This window comes from Diabrotica undecimpunctata, chromosome 7, assembly GCF_040954645.1.
Source record: "Diabrotica undecimpunctata isolate CICGRU chromosome 7, icDiaUnde3, whole genome shotgun sequence".
Taxonomy (NCBI): domain Eukaryota; kingdom Metazoa; phylum Arthropoda; class Insecta; order Coleoptera; family Chrysomelidae; genus Diabrotica; species Diabrotica undecimpunctata.
The window spans coordinates 62,398,349-62,420,360 of record NC_092809.1 but is presented as its reverse complement, the minus strand read 5'-3'; the positions used below and the strand labels follow the sequence as shown (position 1 = coordinate 62,420,360).

The window sequence follows — 22,012 nt, the reverse complement described above, 5'->3', positions numbered from 1 at the left end:
TTTTTTGCGATAGGGGACCCCAGAGGCTACAAATTTGATTTAAAGGTGTTTCTAGATATGTACAAGTGACCAACCCCAATTAAAAATCCAACCCAGTGCGGATTTTACCTTATCCCGCTATAGTCTTTGGTTATAACTTTTAAATACTTTTTAATATCTTTGATGCGGTACGGTGTTATGGAAGACCCTGTATATATTTGCAAGTAATTTTAAAATATGAAGTTGATTACAGTTGATTTTGGTATAAATGTAGAAAATAAAACTCGATTTAAACTTTTTTAATGAAAAGTTGTCTTTATTTCTGTTATAATTTCCAAAATGAACATAACGAATACATAAATGGAATAATCGTCTAACAATTTACAAAAAAAAATGAAAAGAACTATCACTATATCACGTAACACAGTTTTAGGACGTCAAATCGAAAACTGCTCTAAAAATATTTACAATTGTAATGAAATTACGCAGAAGCTTCTTGGAGCTTCTTGTCGTAGAGCCATTCGCCAAGGGCTCCGTGTTCTCCCATCATCTTTTGTAAATTGGAGACTTTTCCAGCTAAGTCTCGTTGTCCATGGTATTGTTCCTCCAAGAAGTCGCCAGTCAGGTAATCAACAAGCTGAGGACAAAAAGAAATTTTAAACAACTGATTAATTTTAATGACTAATACTACACGTCTATCTATATCTTCTATAAGTATATATTTTCCTATTTACAAAAAATTAACTTTAGTTCCTATATAAACTAGAAACCTGTTATGTTGTCTTAGAATGTGCGTTTGAAGAATTCCTTCTTCTTCAGCCTTAAGTAATCCAACTTTGGACATAGGCCTCCCCCAAATCAATTCAGTGTTTTCTATTTTGCGCCACTTGCTTCCAGTTGTGTCCTCCGATCTTCTTAATGTCATCAGCCCATCTCATTTGTGGTCTTCCTCTACTTCTCTTTTCTAACCATGGTCTCCATTGTTGTATTTCGTGGTTCCATCTTTTATCCTTCTGTCGGGCATTGTGTCCTGCAAAGCTCCATTTTAATTTGGTAGCATGTTCTTCTGCGTCTTTTACTTTGGTTTTGCTTCTAATTCTTATGTTTGTTTTTTTGTCTATAATCTCACCCCGAGCATTGATCTTTCCATCGCTCTTTGTGTCTTTACTATTTTATCCATATTAGACTTGGTGAGTGTCCACGGCTGTGAACCATACTTAAGTATATGGAGGATACATTGATCGTAAATTCTGGTTTTCAAATATTGTTCTATTTTAGTGCTTTTCAAGATCCAACTCTGTTTTCCAAATGTTGCCCACGCTAACCTTATTCTTCTGGTAATTTGGTCAGTTTGATTTTCGTTGTTAACTTTCACTATCTGTTCCGGGTAGATGTATTCGCTTACTGTTTCTAAATTTATGTCGTTCAACTTTATTTCTCTAATATTCGGTGTATTTGTCATTAATTTTGTTTTTGTATTTGTCTTAAGTTCATCTTAAGACCTACTTTTTCCGAAGCTTGAAATAGTTGCGTCATCATGGTCTGTAGTTCTTCGAAACTTATAGCGAATATTGCAATGTCATCAGCTTATCTCAAATGACACAGTTTTCTTCTATTAACATTTATTCCTTTATCTGCCCAGTTATTGTCTTTGAACACGTCTTTGAGTCCAAGTGTGAATAGCTTTGGTAAGATAACATCTCCCTGGCGAACTCCTCTGTTGATTGGTATAGCTTTGGTTTTCGCATCTATTTGTATTTTCATTGTAGCTTTCTTGTAAATATTACGTATGAGCATTCTGTAACAACTGCAGGATAGACTCCCGATACAGAATGCTCATTCAAGGATTCCTACAGTTTGTAAAATTTCTCCAGGAGCTTCAGTATAGCATAAACGCAAAATATTACTTCAGATAGTTTCTGCAATGTTTTTCCAATGCAATAATAAATAAATCAATATGAATGACTTTATAATGACTCCAAGATAATTTATTTTAACAGTTTTTACCGCCTCGTTTGAAGGGGAGTAGGTATATACTTCTTATTGAAGTTATTATTAGCATATAAACGGTTTTTTATTGATGTTGCTTTCGGATCTTCTAACATCTCAACGTCTTCCAGTGGGTGTCAATGGGATGAGTATCACTGAGCCATAAGTTCTCATCTCTTACCGTACTGCCCATACATTGGCCGACCTGGTTCGATCCATTTTGGATTTTAAACTTTTGGACTGTGGTATATTAAAACTAAACACATGAAAAATGTCTAAGGAACAGAAAGTTTTTTTCCTATAAGTATATACATACATACATAAATTTTGATTGGATTTTAAAAAGTGACATTTCGTTATAATGCCTGATTAGTCAGCAAAAAAATTCAGTTTAATTTTAGTGTACTGTGATTTCTTTATGATGAAATAATCAAACAATAGTTACGAAGTGTACTAATTTAATTACAGCTTGACACCTCTTTGGAATGCTTAAAATTAAATTATAAATTTCGTTTTAAGGCACCATTCCTGTTTAAGATCTTAAAGACCTTGTCTAGTATAAACATTTTGCAAATGAGGAGCAATCTATTTCTGAATGATATCTCATACATGTTCGATGGGATTAAGATCTGGCGATTGTGCTGGCCACACTAAAAGTGTAATATCCTCATTATGAAACCAATCTCTTGAATTAAACACACTGTCTCTCTTATCGACCAGGTCCTCTCCAAACTCTCACTCTTCCTTAATCAGAGTAGAGACAAAACTTAGCTGCATCTGTGAATAACACACAACTCCATTCTTGTAAGTCCCACTCCACATGTTCTTCACATGTTCTTGTGTCCACCTTAATCTGACTCAACATAACATGGGAACCCTCAATGAACCTCTGGTATGCAGATCAGTTTCATGTAATCTATTCCTCAAAGTTTGGTCACATACAGTAATGTTGTGGGTATTCTCTAGGGCCCCATAGAGTTCACGCACATTTTGATGAGATAATCCTACCACATACCGATCCTGTCGAGGATCGATATGTGTGTCGAAATCACACACCAAGACACGTCAAAATGATGTTCAACATCAACTGGTGAAAGACCAGCCTAATTCATATTCACAGCATTTAACATATGTGTTAAATGCAGATGCTCCATGACTATCTTTGCGTTTAATAATCTTGTTTTGGTAAAATTTTAAAGTAAATTGAGACTATCTATGAAATTTGAAGAACTATTTATTTAAATTTGAAGCAAGCAATTAATCGTATAAATTCGAGGCGCTGTACTTTTGCCTTAATAAAACAGTGCAATTTGCAGATTAATTTACATGGCATACCTTGATTTGTAGAGAACAAGTTTTCAAATCGAATGGTATGTATTACCAAAAAATATTTTACGTTTTTAATGAAAAAAGTGGAATAATAATGGTGTTCCTTAGACACTTTTGATGTGTGTATAATAAAATAATGATAAAAACTTTAAATCGATGATATCAGATTCGACTGCTTTGGCTGAAACGAAATTTTACTATCTATTAAAAGGAAAAGAAACTTACATGATAATCGTTGAAGTTTGAGCCATCTTCGCAAACTTGGATGACATCTCTGATCTTTCTGGTAACTGAAGCTTCCAGTTTAAGAGCGTGTTTGAGGGCGCTTACTCCGTTTTCCCATGTTGTGACAGCAGGTGCAAGCTATAAAAATGGGTATGTTAAAAAAAAAAAATAAACTAATACAAATAAAAGTTTTATTGTGTTTATTTTATATTAATTGCAAATGGTATTTAATCTATTGAAAATATCCTAGCTTATTTATATCGTCCATTACAGCAAATGAGGCTGTTTAATTTAATTTTATTTTTATTGTATTTTATTTGGATTTTATTTTCATTTTATTTTGATTTTTATTTGATCTTAATTTTATTTTAATTTATTTTCATTTTATTTTTATTTTTTTTTTTCGTTCTCGAGAACTAGAATCAATACTATCTGCTGCTTTAGCTACAACAAAATGGTTGGGTTCTGACATCCGTACCATAACCAAATTTTTGTGTTATTTTAAAGAAAGAGCTTAAAGGAAAATTGTGGATTTTTCCACCATATAATCTCGTAAGTATTTTTTAAAAACTTGACCATACTCTGAAGATGGCTATATAAGCCGAAAGCACTCAGGTAGGAAATAAATGTTTACACATTTCAAAAATACTTCATTCCACTCTTTAATTTATTATATTTTTGCAAAATTTTGGACTGTGTTTAATTCGTAGAACAATTTTAACATTTGTTAATACAGATTTCCGTCCTCTACAAATAATTTCTCGTAACTTTTGATGTTAAATAATTAGAGAAGCAGGAATTCAACAGTTAAGAATTTCCATTGAGTTTCCTGTCGCCCATTTGACGATTCACCACCCAGTCTAGTATCTGCTTTGGTAAAACTTCTCTCATTCTCTGAAAGCGATCGTACCAATTTAATTGTTTGTATTCTTAAAATTTAAAACCAGTTTCTTAAAATTATCACTGAGATAGACCAAAAACATTAAGTTACTTCCATCCAGTAAAGGTTTGGAAACAGCACCGACAAGCATTATCGTAGGACTGTAACCGTTTCAAAAAAATTGTTATAATTTCGAGTGGATATTCAGAATAAAGTTGCTCAAGACATCCGTCCGCCGAGTGCATTTGAATTGCTTCAGGAACCCTGCTGTATTCCCTAACATCTCCGATAGATGCGTTCGTTGATTCGTCTCGATTCCCGAGCGAAATTCCTTTCCCTCCATCTTTATCTCCTTGAACGTCAAACAGTCAAGACGTTATTTTGTTTAGGTGGTCTCTTAATGACCTAAGCCGAAAAATTCCTTTTCTTTTATATATTTTCAAATAAATATTTATTTTAGACCCATAACCGGGAGCTATATCTTTTTTATGGTGTATAATATGTTTCCTGCTAGATAGACCCAAGGTTTCGGTCAGCCAATTACCTAGAGGGTAAAAAGAAATAAATGATATCCCTTCTTCATGACAACCAGCTTTTGATAATACCAGCTTTGGATAAATCAGGTTGTAAATATTTTATATTTTTTTCTATTGAGCAGTGAAGAATATTTATGAACTAAATAACAGTGAAGTGATTTATTAGTGATCTTTTAATTATAATAGAAGAAGCAGATATTTAAATTATAATAGAACTGGTAGAGAAATATACGTATTTGGGTCACGAAATAAGAATCAGCAGGGATAACTAAACATGTGAAATCCAAAGACGAATTACTTTAGCGTGGGCGGCCTTTGGAAAACTGCGAGACACACTTAGGGCCAACATACCAATTAGCCTCAAAAGAAAAGTATTTTACCAAGGCGTATTACCGGTCATGACCTATGGGGCGGAAACTATGACTCTAACCAAGACTACAGCTTCGAAATTGAGAGTGGCACAGAGACGAATGGAACGATCTATGCTGGGAGTGGCGTTGCGGGAGCGAATAAGAAACGAAGATCTGCGAAGGACGAGTATTGCTGATGTTGTGGAACGCATAGCGGAACTTAATGGAATTAAGCAGGCCATGTAGCGAGAATGCATGACTCACGATGGACGAGTAAAATTACACATTGGAGGCCAAGAGCAGACAAACGTAGTAGAGGAAGACCACCTACACGTTGGGCTGACGACATCAGGCGTATCACGAAAAATTGGCAACAAAGAGCACAAAATCGCAAAGAATGGAGGAGTTTAAGGGAGGCCTTTGTCCAGCAGTGAACGTGATAAATGAAGGCTGGATGATGATGATGAATTATAATAGGCATTCTACCTAATAAATAAATGTATTTTTATGTGAACTAATTTCGAAATTTGGGATAAAGTATAATTTTAGTTTTGTATAAACACTTCTCATGGTAACTAAAAGGATAGTTTTGTTTTAAAATCTACTTTTCAATTTTTTCAACTTGTTCCTTACGAGAATAAATTTAAGGATGGTGCCCATTACATTTTAATTTTAAAGATAATACACAGCTTCTATATGATTGAAAGAACCACGCCCAGTCTAAGACATAAGCGAACGGCCTTGATCGTTTGTATACCAAAGTAAATAGTTTTGCCAGGTTACAGGTCTAATACAAACACTCTTTACATGTATTGATATACGAGGCAAACCCATGAATATTCGCGGAGAATAATTGAAAATATATACTCTTTGGTGAACAAAACATATATATAAATAGTTGAACGGACGGATACTCCTGGAAGAAAATCCAGCATTACTGTTTTAACACCGCAATAATCAACAAATATAAACTATTTAAAACTCGATCAAGATGGCAACTCATAGACGTGGCCAGTTTTTTTAGTTCCAACGCTGAAAATCGCGCCCTTCCCCTGACCCGCCCCCCCCCCCCTTCCCCATATACTTTTTATACTTTTTATATTTCCAACAATGACATTTTCATATATGAAAAACAGTTTTCAATTTTTTGATCATTAAATTCTTTCTGACGAGTAGGTATAAAACCTATAATACTCTGTCTAGGTGTTGTTTCTCTATTTGTGCGCCCCTCGAAAGTTAGTGTGGGTTCCACGGCACCCACTGTGACCACGCCTATGTGGCAACTACCCAAATTTGTGAAAATATGTTAAAACCAGAGAAACATCAAAAAAAGAAAAATGGATAACTGTATGAAAAATGTAAATGTAGAGGAGCTAAAGAATCCTGAATGAGAGAACTATATGAAGAGATACAAGAACTGTAGAGTATGATCACTTAATTGTGCCTTTATACTAACTTTATATTAATTACCTTTTTTATTTTTATTTAATCAATAATTTCTATGAAAATATGTAAAGAGGGCATTCCTTAACTTTTAAAATGTGCACAAAAACAAATTTGTAAGTCATTTACTTATCAAGCAAACTCTTTATATCACTGCTATCATTTCCTAATAATTCCTTTGTACAGACATAAACAATGAAACATTGTTTACTGCTAATAAATAATAAACATATTTACAGCTGCTTTCAAAGAAAAGCAATTATATAAACATTAATATAACTTGCCAAGAAAGTCTTAAATTAAATTAAATAATAAATATGTATCATCAATTTTGATAAATTTAAAATCTTTATTCCAATCTATAAACTGAAACAGTTTACACAATCTTGACATTGTAGTCAACACTTCAGATAGGCATTATATTTATATGTTACAATATTATCTGACCAAGGTAATCAATGTTGTAATTTAAAAAATGATCTGAACAATGAATCAATGTTGTAATTATAAAAATGAGAACTTTATACGAAAAAATATGAAATACCTTTTTAATTTTTGTTGTTACTAAGCAATTCTGGGAAGTGTGACATACTTGTCTGTATAGATAAATCCCATACAATTTAAAAAATACACTTTCCATATGGGACTCCTTATCTGCATATTATACGACTTATCGCTGCTAAGCACGCGAGAAAAGAATGCTTTAATAACATTTTAACAAATTTTAAAATATACTGTTGTTTACAAAAAAATTATCTAAACTGAACTTGAATATTCGAAATTTCATATTTTAAACATATTTATTATAGGCTTTCTTAGTTTTCTTCTTTTTTATAGGCCTGTTTCCTTTTAAACAAGCTATAACAGAAAATTAATGTAGTTTCATCCTGGTTGGATTTGATTAAATCACATTTCCACAGTACTTGAGTATGAAGTTATTTTCTTGCGGCATTTTAATGTAGTTTACTATCTTTAATGAAAATTAAGCACAAATTGCCTATGTATTTTAATCAAGTTACTTCTGTAAAAGTTGTTAACAAACTGACAGAGTGATTTAATGAGGGGTAGGGCAGGGGTTTATTGATAAGATTGGTAGTAAGATTGATAATATAAGGAAAGATAAGATGAGGAAGGAATTTAGGAAGAAGGAGAGTTTAGATGCAGTTCAACAGAAACTCTTCAGAGTAGCACTATATAGAGTAAAGATAGTGATGATGATATTGAACCTCTGATTGAGAGACGATATTTAAAGAAGAAGAAGAAGGCAGGGTTCATACTTTCTCTGTTGCTCTTTAACCTGTACTCAGAACAGATAGTTCAGGAAGTAATAAAAGGAACATCAATAGGAATTAAAGTCTACGGAGAACCTATCAATAATATCAGATACATGGATGATCAGAGAGTCAATTGCAGAATTGCAGGTTCTGATGGATAAGATTGTAGATAGTAGCAAGGAGGGTGGACTAACTTTAAATATCAAAAAGGTGAAATTCGTGTGCATTGCAGAGACACATCAAGCGAGGTTATGGATTAAGGGCGAACTTGTTCAAAAGGTGGACAAATATACATGCTTAGGAAGTCATATCTAAAACAACAATTATATGCAAGAAATTACCAATTCTTGTAACGTTATAAACGTTACATTTTTATTTTAATTTTAAATTTTATTTTTTCTCAACACTAACAATATTACTTGTAGTTTATTTTTCCATTTTATACCCCACTTCAGAAACAAGTCCGTTTAAATGTAGAATCAATGACAGTTTCGAGCTTGCCTTCCAAAAATTCACAGAGATATCATTGAGAAACCATGGACTAGAATTGACCAAAAAAACTTTCAACTGGGTCATCACCTTTTTCAATCAACCAACAAACATCAGTCGATGTTGACCTTACAACAACATCAAGCTGCTGCAGACCTTTCCTTGAACACCTGATTAGGAGAAGAGCAGTCATCATTACGAGAGTTAAGTACATTTTAAAGTTGCTCGAACTTTCTTTGTTTGATTTTCTCCGACATTGTAGTTAACACAAATAAATGATGTAGTACAATTACCCTTGTTCTTATTGATCAACCTATACCTCACTTATTTATTTTATGCAGTAGGGAACCCAAAACCTTAAATATAGAGTATTATTGGTGTTATGAAATGGAGGCATGGACTCTAAAAAAAGACATTAGCAACAGAATACAAGCGTTTGAGATGTGAGCAAAAGGAGAATCTTAAGAATAGGCTGAGGGGATAAGATTACGAACAACAATGTTTTAAAAAGAGTGAAAAAGGAAAAGGTTTTGAATACAATTAAAATAAGGATATTGCACTTACTGGGCCATGTGATGAGAGAAGAGATATATGTTGCTGCAGATACTGGATTATAAAAGGAAAGATACTGGACAGAATAAGCAAAAAGAAAAATTACTTATATCCTGGCTAAATCATTTGAGCCAACAGTACAACCGCAACTCAGTTGAGCTCTTTAGAGCAACATTATCAAAGGTGGAGAGAGGAGAAGAAGATATACAAATTGTGATTAATTCCCATTATAGATAATAAATAATCTCCAGTGTCTCATTATTTGATCGAGATAAAAATATGTAAAATTTGACATTAGTGTTGCTAATGAAAAGTGACAAAATATAATAATATTGAGCTGTTCAATTTCCGAACATTTATGAATAATAATTTTGTTTTACTTTCAATTGAAACAAAGTGAAAAGGAGTAAGTATATCGATGATCCACATTTGGTGATAAGGAACTGTCCAGAGAACAAGTTTTTCGGTGGTATCAAGAATTTAAATTTGATTAGAGTAGCCACAGAGATAAGTTTTGTGAAGGTAGGCTGACAACATCAAAAACAGCAAGAAACATTGATATTAAACTTGGATGGCATTGTTTTCCAGACAATTTAACTGGAGATTGAAAAAAGGATACAAAAAAGACTTGTTCACTTGTTCAAAAGAACTGTTCAATTCAAGGCCATCATACATTATTAGTAGCGATGAAAGTTGTCTTTGTGCATAAACCCAAAAAAAACAAACTCAAAGCTTTGGATTTTCCAAGACAAATTAAAACAACTTTTAATGTCATGAAATTTCACAGTGTTTCCCAGAAAATAATTGGGCTGTTTTATATCATGGATGATCATGGAATTGTAAATGTAGAATGGTATACATATTATTTCTGTATACTTTTCGGCAGATACTATTTTTTAAGAGATGATTTCTCAGAAATACTCAAAATAAATAAAAATGTTGAATCATTCTGGATCATGACAATGCAACTATCCATACAGCAAAACAAACAAAGAACTTTTTGATGAGTAAGGACATGGAGTGGATGTGGAATAGATGTGTCATTATAGGAATAGTAAAATAAAAATGAAGAACTAGAATATGAGAATATGTTGTATAAACCTAGCAGTTGTATAAAAGGAAACTTACAAAAAAGTTTATATGTAATTGGCCATTTAAAAATGTAAGAACTTATGGAGGCTATTACAATGTCAAAGAATAGAAAAGCAACTTGAATAGACCAATATTACTTGGCATTTCTTCTTCAATATTAGCTTCCTAAATTGTTTAAATTATCGCAACATCTTTTTCTTGGTCTGCCAATACTTCTTCATCCATTTGGTGACTTATCTCGTGCTATTCATACTATCCTATCCTCTGCCATTCTACTAATGTGTTCGCTCCACTCCTGTTTCCGTTTTGCCATCCATCCATTTATGTCTTCTATATTGCATGCACTTCGTATATTCATCGGAGTATTTTCATCTCTGTTGTTTCTAGTAGTCGTCTCGTTTTAGATGTGTCAGGTCTTGTCTCTGCCGTATATGTTAATATAGGTCTAATTGCTGCTTTATAGATTCTTGTTTGTGGGTCTTGTCTTAGGTGTTTGTTCTTCCAGATTTTGTCATTAAGAGATCCCACCGCTTTACTTGCTTTTAAGCTTTGTTGTCATACTTCTTCTTCAACATCTCCGTAACTAGTTATATCTACTCCCAGATATCTAAACCTGGCTTCCTGCTTTATTTTCCCATCAATTTCGATTTTACATCGTAGTGGGTATTTAGATGTTGTCATACATTTGGTTTTTTCTCCTGATATTATCATATTGTATTTCTTAGCTGTTGTATTGAAGATGTGTGTTAATCTTTGGAGCTTGTCTTCTGCCTCGGCGATTAATGTGGCATCGTCTGCATAACATAATATTTGGATTTCTTTGTTCACCATTCTGTAACCATGACCTTTACGTACTGCTTGTATTATTTCGTCCATTATTATATTAAAAAGAAGTGGGTTTAACAAGTCACCCTATCTGATTCCGCTTTGTACTGATATACACTGTGTTTGTTTTCCATTTATCTTTGCGTGACTTTGTGAAAACTATAGAAGTATAAACTATTGAACACAATCCATAAATATACTCCAAATTGATTAATGACTTATTAAAAAATATTACAGATGCCATTATAGAAAGAGAATAACATGACAGGAGAAAAATAGATATCTAATTACATTTCTAAGATATATCATGACAAGCAAAGATTATAACTTGTTAAACAATCCACACAGAAAAAGAGGAAAGAGTAAGAGAAGAAAATGTGTTCCTTTGTTGAAAATTTTGAGACTGGATTAAATACAGATGTTGACCTGTTTAAACACAGCATCAAAAATATAAATTCCTGTGAAGATTGCCAACCTTTTAAAGAAAATAACAGAAGAAAAAATGTAATAATATGCATATGTGATATAACCTCAACCTCAACCTGCAATAGATAATTTGATTTGTGTTTAAATGTATCCATCAAAAATAAATACAGTTTTACTAAAATTAGTTGTAAATTATTTCCTAGTGTTATTTCTGAGTAATAAAATTATCTGAAATTCCTAATATAATAGACATGTGGACACAATGATATCAATGTTTATCGAACATACCAACTAAACATATTAAATAGGTATAATATAAGAATTAGTCACCTTTTTGATATCTCCAACACAAAACACAAATAACAATATGCCCTATTTGGGAATTCATGAGTAAAGTTCACAGTTCAACTGAGTATCTTAAAATTTGTGAGTCATAAGATCTTTCAAATAATTCAATGCATTTCTTTTAGAAAAATAAACAGTTTATAAAAGCATAACAAAAAAAATGTCCATATTCAGGTGCAAAAAAATGTTGATAATACTTAAAACTTCATAAGAAAAATATAGATATGGCATGGCTGAATCTGATTATAATAAAAGTTCAAGGTTACTTCCTTAGTTCATTTTAAATTATTTTTGTGAATTTTTTTGCATATATTATGTTATTCAAATAAATAACTAAAGTATTAGTTGGAAGATGGTTAAAAAAAATAAACAGGTTTTCACAATAGAAATAAAAGATTCCATAATTATTTGATGTATAAAATCCTTTTGAATGGTAAATATGTATGCCAACATTTTGGAGTATCATTTATAGAATTTAAAAATAGACACTGAAATTATCTGAGAAGCTTTGTATTAAAAGAAGCAAACAAAGCAAAAGCAATTAGATTTGTTGCAGGACAAAATAAAAAATTGTAATGTCAGTAAGTATAAAAGTAGTAAATGGCTCATATTTTTGAACAGCTGTTTTTATAAATATACACCATTTCTTAAAACACCAGCACATTTTTTTACTTACATTTCTTCTGATGAGATCACTGATGCTAGAAGTAAGTTCTCCTCTCATGAGCAAATAATGGATCAATTTGATGGCATGCTCCCTTTCTTCACTAGCAGATTTAAAGAATAAATCAGCAAAACCAGGTCTGTTCACTGTGTCTTTTGAGAAATAAGCACCCATGGCCATGTATTGCATTGAAGCTTTAAGTTCCTCTTCAACTTGGCCTCTCATCTTTTTCACGCAAACATTGTTCATATCAATCCAATCTTTTGGGATATCCAGTTCTTGGTGAGCACCTAAAACAATTTCATGAATTTTGTATTGACATATATCCAAAGCCTGAAAGATGATTAGGGAAGAAGTGATCCATGGTGCCTTTAAATTCTACAATGTTGTAACTGCATTTAGGTAGACTGTAGACCAATAATTAATATACAGTATACTCCCTCTATAACGAACACAGTTATTACGAGTTTTCGCTTATAACGAGGTACATTAGATGTAACGTGAAATTTCTATTGAACTATAACCCTCTATAGCGAGGTAAATTTGCTTATAACGAGAGAAAATAAGATTGAAAAACGTGTTTTTTTACGTTTTGGCCCGACTGTGGCTATAAATAAATACCCTTTTTAAGTGCCGTCCGCAATATATACTCCCTCTATAATGAACACGGTTATTACAAGTTTTCGCTTATAACGAGGTACATTAGATGTAACGTGAAATTTCTATTGAACTATAACCCTCTATAGCGAGGTAAATTTGCTTATAACGAGAGAAAATAAGATTGAAAAACGTGTTTTTTTACGTTTTGGCCCGACTGTGGCTATAAATAAATACCCTTTTTAAGTGCCGTCGGCAATAAACTTCTTACAATTTATGATTCTTAGTCGGAAATATACAATTTATGATTCACAATTGTCATTGTAGGGGGTTGACCATTCACACCTAATAATATAGGTCCTAATAGACAAGATGTGGAAAGTGTTTTAAAGGTTATCAGAAACTGTATCCAAAGAAAAAACGCAAATGAAGAAGCATAAATCTGTTTCACATCTTTAGTAAATATGATAGATAGAATACTGGACAATTTAAAGCAGTTAAAAATGACAGACTTCTTCCAATTGCAGACGCAGTAGTTTGTTATTCTTGAAAATATGCTTTATACAGATTTACAGAATACAGATTTTTTGTTTTAACATATATCATTGACAATAAAAGTAAACAACTCTTTTTTGTTTTAATGTATTTCATTGACAATAAAAGTCAACAACTTTTTTTCAAAAACGCCATACAAACAATATTTATTAGCATCTTATATTGCTCTGAATGGCTTCACTATAGAAAGTTAATGTTTTAGAAAACTAAACTAAACTGCACAATATTCATATGTATGCACAGTATTATTGTTGTTGGATATAACGAGATCCGCTTATAACGAGGTAATTAGTCTGCCGTTTCAGTTCTCGTTATAGAGGGAGTCTACTGTAATATCAGAATAGCTAGAAAATTTTGTAATAAGTGTAAATATTTTATATTCCTACTAAAATTTGTGTTTATTACAGATTGTATGACTTTTTTATTTGATGATTTATAGTTATTTTTTATCATGTGGTCTATTTAAATGTTGTATTAGAATCTAACATCAGGAATTGCAATGTCATACAGAGAGAGATTGTGGTATAAAGAATATATAGGTAGGTCCAGCATTAATTCTTTTGTAGATTTGGAAAAATGATTAAAAATATATCAATAAAAGAAAACACATAATTGAAACAAGCTTGTAATATTTAGGAAAATTAAACAGCAGTTTTTTTTTGCTATACTAGGAACCAAAGTCAATGACATTACAAAGTGACTTATCATTTCTAATTATGGAAATATAAATAGCACCAACAACAAAGATAAGTTTTTTATTACATTCCAGTTGTAGGCAATGTGTAAATAAAAATGTGGTTAATGTATTTACATTTTGTTTACTGCTGATAGTACTAATAATAGTACACACATTCATATCAACATCCTAATAAACAAGATTTGGAAGAGAACCAAGCATACTATTTATGATGAAATATACATTTTTTGTAGAATTATAGCCTATTCATTAAAATAAAAATCAGCAGTTTAAGGTATATGACATTTCCAATTTAAAAAAGTTGTTTTTCAGTGCTTTGTGCTGAAATTCGTTTTATTTATACTGTAATCTAAGAAAAGATGAAATAACAGGTTGTTGTACCAAAGAATTAAATCATAAATACTAAATGTTTCAAGGTTAGTTAAATTACAACAATTTTTATTGTTAATTTGACAAATTCACGATTCGTAAATGTAAAAAATGACCTTACAAGAATCATTGAATATTATGGAATGGTAGCATGACGTGAATATAATAACTCGCTTATGGTTACGGATATTGGTTGCTTAGTCACTACCGGAATTTTAAAAAATAGAAAACTATCGACCAAAAAACATTTTTTTATTTGTGATACAAATGCAATACTTACATTTTAGCTGGACAGCATGTAAACCTGCAAAGCAGGCCAAAAATACGAATACCGCAACGGACTTCATGTTGTTTTATGTATGATGATTAGATGTACTAGAAATATAACGAAAGTTTATTCAATAATAAAGTAAGTAATCACTGTAGTCTGCCTTTACACTCACTGGTGCAGAAGGTGGACTATGACAATACAACTTGAAAAAGTTAGATTATACGTAAATATTATATTTTGCGCACAGCACTACCATGACATTATCTCTGTCTCATACTTGTTTTCTACGACGGATGCTAAATTGTAAACATTCACGTCGAAGTCCATTACACTGTTGCCGTGGCACATATATATTCATAATAATCGCATCTTTCAGAAAAGTCTAGGGGTTTTTATTATATAAACGAATAATATATTTTATAACATAAAATTAAAGTAACTAATCGTTAATCATATTCATTTTAAAACATAATAATTAGGTTAACATTTTTTATAGTTTTTAAACCTATTCGTGAATTCAAACTTTATTACTTATGAATCATAACTATAACTAATCATAACCAGTTGTGTTGTACGTTGTAGCAAAGAATATAGACGCATAGAATATATGTAGATGCGTCTATATTCTTTGGTTGTAGTCTGACCCTATTTCCAGAGGAAGTGGTCCAACATTATTTTATTACCTGAACCTTCAGTGAAATTGTTAACCAATGCCATAAATACCTGAAACAGCCCTTTTAGAACGTGATCGGGTGTCTAATAAGGACTGTAATAGCTATTTTTGACTTAAACATATATGCATGGTGTACACATAAAAAATCTTTCAGATCGCAATGTAAAAAGCTATATAAGTCTAAGCGACCACTTTGCAATCTACAATGGGAACTATTAGTCTCCTGTAAATCTAGTGTACGAGTATTTTTGATAGGCTTGGTCTAATATATCAAATTATGATTACCTATATTACTAAACGACACTTGTTAGAATAATATTTTTGTAAACTTAGTAAAACATTTTTATGGAAATAAGTGAAGTCAAGTGTTAACGATTCATGTTGTTTATGATAAGTATTTTCATGATCATGATTTACCTAAAGTATCTGGCAACGTTGCCGTCGTCAATAATCCTGACAAAGCACTTTCTTGTGGTTGCGGAGAATTTTCATGCGCCCGACACAGTTGCGCACGTCGTTTCCGATTATTCGATGCGTAGACAACAAAATATAACAAGAACTTGAATCGTTTATTGTTATTCATGATTACGCTGACGAGATGCCAGGTTAGTATTCTTAAAGCTTTCGATAATACCACATTAGTGATTATTGTTCATTAATTTTGTTTGTACTAGGGATCATGAAGACTTTCATTGTACTATCTTTCCTTTGCGTCGCCGCTTTGGCCTCCGAAGATTTTTGCTATCAAGACGCAGTTACCGCATGCAATCCAACTGCTGCGAAGTGTAAGTAATCTTTTATCCATATTTAGTTCTATTTTTGTTTGACCTTTGTAGAGATTGCAAAAATATTTTGGAGAGTTTCAAAAACAAAAACAGCGGTGGCTACTGCACCGCCCAAACGAATATATAAAAGTAATGTCTATTCTCATTGAGAAATCATAAATGCTAACTTTTTATTGACATAACTGCTCTTAAAGTATAATCAAGTATGGTATTATTTATTAATTTTAGCTGATTGTGTATAATTTTTTTATATATAACCCTCATCAAAATCAGAATCCTTTGTTAATTTTTTTGTGGATACAAGGTTACTCTGTGTAATTTAGTAATTATAATTCAACAGATTGTCAATACTATTTTGTTGATAGTATTACATTTCAACCTTATATTAAATAGTTTCTTCCCAATTTTATTTTCAAAATAGCTTATAGTAATTTGTTCATATAAAATTTCTTTTAGTTTTACAGCAAAATGTCATTAACTTTATATGAATAAGTCATAAGACTCCCTATTTCTTATTGATTGTTAGTGAAAAAGTAATATCTCCAGTAAAATTGAAATGTATACTTACAAAATATAGATAAAAAATTGTTTATCATATTTTAATTTAAGATAGATATATTAATAATTATGTAATTAGTAGTGAATATTGACATATTACTGGTGTCTGGTTTGCTTAATTCATAAATTTTTTTGTCCCTGCAACATTTCCATGCACTTTCCACTTATTATCTTCCAAACAGAAAAAAGTATAAATATATTTTTAATCTGATTGGCTGGAAATTAGTTGAAAATGTTTACAGACAAAAATGTAGCATTAAGCAGACATATTACCTTTAATTTCAACCAAATGTTTATTCATAGATGTAAATTTAAACTACTAAATAAAAATTTTATTTTGTAATAATAAAAAAATATTATTTACAGATGTTGACAAGTTGAATTGTACAGCCAAATTTGGAGCTATCGATGCAGTTGAATCTGATCTACAGAAATTCATAAACCATCATTTTATCAGATCCTTTGAGTATCTACTTCTAGCAACCAATTTTGCCACATATGAAAGAAACCGAGCAGGATTTGAAAAACTTTTCCGTGGCTTGTCTGACAACAAATGGCATGAGGGTATTGAATTTATCAAGTATCTTACCTCTCGTGGTGGACAAATGAACTTCAATGCTATTTCCAAAGACATCAAAAGTGAAGAAGCAGAATCTCGTAGCTTTGACTTGCGTGAACTTACTGCTATTGCTAAAGCTTTGGATATAGAGAAGAAGTTTGTTCATGAAGCTCATTCCATCCATCGTGAAGCCACCAGAAACAACAAACAATTCCACGATCCTGAAATTTCCGATTATTTAGAGAAAGAAGTTGTGCACAAGGAGAGAGATCTTATCAGAAAGTTAGCAGGGTACAGTACTGACTTGGCTGGCCTTCTTAACGGACCAGATAGTTCATTGGCTCTGTATATGTTTGATGATTATTTACAGAAGCAGTAAATATTTATTTTTAAGTTTGTGATTTAATAATATTCCATAGATAGGTTAGAATCACTTTTCGATAACTGTATCATCTTCTTGTGATTATTAGCAACTAAGAATGTTTGTACATTATTCAACAAATGTCTATAATAATGTTTTTTAAATAGAAAAATAAATACATCCACGACAAATACTAATTGGCTATTTGTTTTATTACTTTATTCCATAAAGTGTTATCTTATCGAGTATGATCTAGGTAGCTCCTATGTGATTTTTTCATTACAAAAAAAAACATAATTCATTTAACCTTTCTAAAAGGATCAAGGAAAGTGCAGGTTTATAGAAACATAAGAAAACTGGATGTTTTATCTAATAGATGAATAGGGAAAGTTGGTATTGGAAATAAAAGAGAAGAATATTTGAACAAAGTATCTTAGAGAAAGTTTTCACGATGTACATCGACCAATAAACATAAAATACAAAACTAGACCTCCATTGACAATTGAGGAAGTAGAAAAGAGGGCAAAGCAATGATTTTTCACTCCTAATTTTTAAAACTTGACAACGCCGTAAAATGGCTGACAAATATATTTAACCCTATATATTGTACAGGCAACCCCAAATGTGGTTAGAATCAACTTTTATAAATCTTCCAAAAAACCCACTGCAGAAAATGCGAAGATCAGGATTAAAAGCCTTATTGGCCATTTACTTAAAACATTTTGGAGGTCGTACTCAAACGATACAAGTACACAGTTCGGGTTCAATGACGCTCTGAGAACACGAGGGGGCCTTTTTATCGTACAAGTACTATTGCAGATATGTAATTTGTGAAATATACATGTGCTTTATAGATTATCAAAAAACTTTTGGCAGAGTAGGTACGTCACGACAAATTAATAAGGGAAATTGGAATGACAGCAAGGACCTGAGAATTCAGAAACATTTATTACAAATAAACGATCAAAATTAAAATGGAATATCAAGTTAAGTGATAAAATTATAATAGTAGATATGATAGAGATGTACTTGATAACACCAAGTATCTTACTTATTCTACCTTAGAATTAAAAAGTTGAATTGTAAACAAGAAAAACAAATCAAATAAGAACTACAAAAAACAGTAGTTAATTGCTCATGCGAATGAGTGATTAATTATTATCAATTGCATTTAATTTAGAAGCATTATACTAATTGTAGGTATCAAAGCAATAATTGCTTTAATAAATATAATATTGTTATATTTTTATTAATCTTATTTATTATCAAAGGCTCTATTTATAACACTTACAAATTTATTAAAGTCTTTATTACTAATTTACAATTATATTTTCGGACTCAAACTAACTCGATATTCAAAAACTAACTGTTTACAACAAAATTCCTCTTTAAATATAAAATGCCGTTATTCGAGAATTGCGGCGATTCCCCATCGAAGATCCGAGAAGGTCACTCATTCTGGTTTTATTCGGCCTGCTTCTGGAAATTTCGAATCGTCGGTGACTCATCAGAATTCAGGTTGGCAAACAGGTCTTTCAACTGAGCGGCGAAATTACTGGAATAGAAAAGAATTAGAAATAATATATTTACAGTTTTATGCGCCATAATATTTATCGTAACATTGCCTCCCTCTTAAAAGATGGTTCCTCCTGGAACCTTGTCGGGACTGGAACTGGAACGGTATGCTGGTATGGGCAACTTGACCCTCTTTTACAACTTCCAGTTGTATAAAAATGACAAGGGACGGTTTTCTCTCCGCGCCAGTAACTATGCGGATTGCAACAGACTAACACCTGGACTTAGGTGTCTTTAAAGATCTTCTCCACCATACTTCGGATAACCCTCCATAATCTAATTGGCAGCACTCTAACTTTGGCATGGCTAACTTTTGCACGTCGGACTCTAGTACTTGCTCTCTCAATTGAAGTAAGGCTTGCCATACATCTCGGTAGGTAGGTTGGTCACGGGCAGTGTCTTTTGTTACCAGGTAAAAAAGGTAACGTGATGCATCTTGGAGTTTCAAGGCTTTCCCGGGAGCTGGCACTTGGCATTGAAGTTCTGCAACTCGACCAAACTTCCTTCGAAAGACGGATGCCAACCCTGGTGCGTCTTTGATACTGGCCGGGATGGGAAGGGCCAGTGAGTAGTCATCGGGAAGCGCGAGTAGATCTTGCCTTTCTTCAGTGGTAACACCATGTTTTGCTTTACCGGTACCTCCATAGGCACCCATGAATTCCTCAAACGTGAGTCAAACACATCTTGGACTTGGTTTACTTCCACTTCTTCATCTACGTCGTGGTCACCCTCGAAAGACGCCAGCCGGTTATGGTGTACTATCATCGGCTTTCCCCTCGGAATCTTGCTTATTCGGTAGATGACATCATTGATCTTCTCCATAATGAGGTATGGACCTTCCCAAAACTGCTGCAGGTTGGGAGAACAACCTTTTTGCTTCTTGGGATTATAGAGCCAGACTTTGTCGTTCTTCTTAAAACATCCCTTTTCGGCTTGCGTATCGTACCGTTTCTTCATTCGGTCACTAGCGATCTGAAGATGGGAACGGACCAACTCGTGTACATCGTCTATTCTCATCTCCGTAATTCGTTCACATAATCTTCACCAGCTACATCTTCTCCAGGTTGACACCCAAACTCTAGATCACAAGGTAGTCGCATCTCGCGAATAGGACTCTGGCTGGTGTCTGGCCTGTTGATTCGTTAACAGCAGATCTGTAGGCCATTGTGAAGAACGGAAGATATTGGTCCCAGTCTCGCTGATGATCGGACACCATCTTTGTCAAATACTTTCCAACTGTCCTATTCATCCGTTCTACCATACCATCCGATTGCGGATGATATGCTGTAGTTCTTGTTTTCTTCATGCCTAGTCTATCACATATTCCTCGGAATAGATCGCTTTCGAAGTTCCTGCCTTGGTCACTATAGATCTCCAAAGGTACTCCAAATCGGCTGATATATTCTTGGATCAACTTATCTGCAATGGTGGTGGCTGTCTGATCTGGAAGTGCGTAAATCTCGACCCACTTAGTAAAGTAATCCATTACTACCAACATGTACTTGCCTCCATTTTCACTTTCTGGAAATGGCCCAGCAATGTCCAAAGCTATTGTTTCAAACGGGCTTCCAACATTATATTGTCTCATAGGAGCTCTCCTTTTTCGGTAAGGCCCGTTACTCGTAGCACAAATAGTACATTTCTTAGACCAGTCTTTTACGTCGTCGGAACTGTTCATCCAATAAAACCGTTCCCGAATTCGCTGAAGGGTTTTCTTTACACCAAAATGCCCTCCTGATGGACTATCGTGTAACTGACGAAGTACTTCGGCTATTCTGCTCTTTGGGATCACCAACTCTCTTCTCTTTTCTGAACCGTCATCATTTTCCAGGACTCGTTTGAGCAAGCTATCTTCCATGATAAATGAGTCCCACTGGGCCCAATACGTCTTAACTACTGAGTATAGGTTTGATATTTCTTGCCAAGGTGGTCGACGGTTTTCCTCTTTCCATTTTCGAATTTTCTGTACTACTGGATCTCTCTCTTGTTCTTCCCTTATCTTGGTAGGCGTCCAGTCGTCGTTGACCATCGTTGTTCTTAGCACTGCTGCTTCCTTGGATTCCGTTTTGTTGCAGTGGGAACACTCTACTGGGCATGGCCTTCTGGAAAGAGAATCAGCGTTTCTGTGGCTAACTCCGGCCCGGTTCTCAATCTTGAAATAGTATTCTTGGAGTCTTCGATCCACCTGGCTATCTGACCCTCTGGATTCTTAAACTGCATCAACCAGTTAAGGGCGGCATGGTCGGTTCAGATTAAAAACTTTCTTCCATAGAGGTATTGATAGAAGTGCTCTACTGATTTCACTACTGCTAGAAGTTCTCTTCTCGTGACGCAATAATTCCGCTCAGGTTTTGAAAGAACTTCACTAAAATATCCGAGGACCCGTTCCTGTCCTCCTTGAATCTGAGACAGCACTTCTCCAATTTCCACATTACTTGCATCTGTATCTAAGATGAACTCTCCTTCTGGCATTGGATACCCTAAAATTGGTGCAGTGATTAAATGCTTTTTCAAGGTCTCAAAGGCATTTTGGCAGTCTGTATCCCAGCTGTAATCCTTTGCTTCCTCTGTAAGTCACGTTAATGGCTCAGCGATATCTGCAAACTTCTTAATA

General features: G+C 33.2%; 2 protein-coding genes across 2 annotated transcripts; one reads left to right on the top strand and one right to left on the bottom strand.

Annotated features, from left to right (window-relative positions):
• Window positions 1-267: 267 nt before the first annotated feature.
• LOC140445442 (ferritin heavy chain-like) lies at window positions 268-15,160 on the bottom strand. The gene is made up of 4 exons (XM_072537455.1): window positions 14,897-15,160; window positions 12,411-12,688; window positions 3,523-3,660; window positions 268-616 (listed from the first exon to the last, which is right to left on the bottom strand). Exons 1-4 carry the CDS (start codon window positions 14,961-14,963, stop codon window positions 461-463), a joined length of 639 nt encoding a protein of 212 aa, XP_072393556.1. The 5' UTR covers window positions 14,964-15,160; the 3' UTR covers window positions 268-460.
• An 850-nt stretch (window positions 15,161-16,010) lies between these two features.
• LOC140445438 (ferritin light chain-like) lies at window positions 16,011-18,020 on the top strand. The gene is made up of 3 exons (XM_072537452.1): window positions 16,011-16,165; window positions 16,235-16,345; window positions 17,270-18,020. Exons 1-3 carry the CDS (start codon window positions 16,159-16,161, stop codon window positions 17,839-17,841), a joined length of 690 nt encoding a protein of 229 aa, XP_072393553.1. The 5' UTR covers window positions 16,011-16,158; the 3' UTR covers window positions 17,842-18,020.
• Window positions 18,021-22,012: the final 3,992 nt, after the last annotated feature.

Excerpts from the sequence above, each read along its gene's own strand:
- LOC140445442 (XM_072537455.1), bottom strand. The coding sequence starts at position 14,963 with ATGAAGTCCGTTGCGGTATTCGTATTTTTGGCCTGCTTTGCAGGTTTA. Across the intron at positions 3,661-12,410 it reads GTGATCTCATCAGAAGAAAT|CTTGCACCTGCTGTCACAAC; the intron begins GTAAGTAAAAAA and ends CCATTTTTATAG. Across the intron at positions 617-3,522 it reads CAAACTTCAACGATTATCAT|CTTGTTGATTACCTGACTGG; the intron begins GTAAGTTTCTTT and ends TTTTGTCCTCAG.
- LOC140445438 (XM_072537452.1), top strand. Across the intron at positions 16,346-17,269 it reads CAATCCAACTGCTGCGAAGT|ATGTTGACAAGTTGAATTGT; the intron begins GTAAGTAATCTT and ends TATTATTTACAG.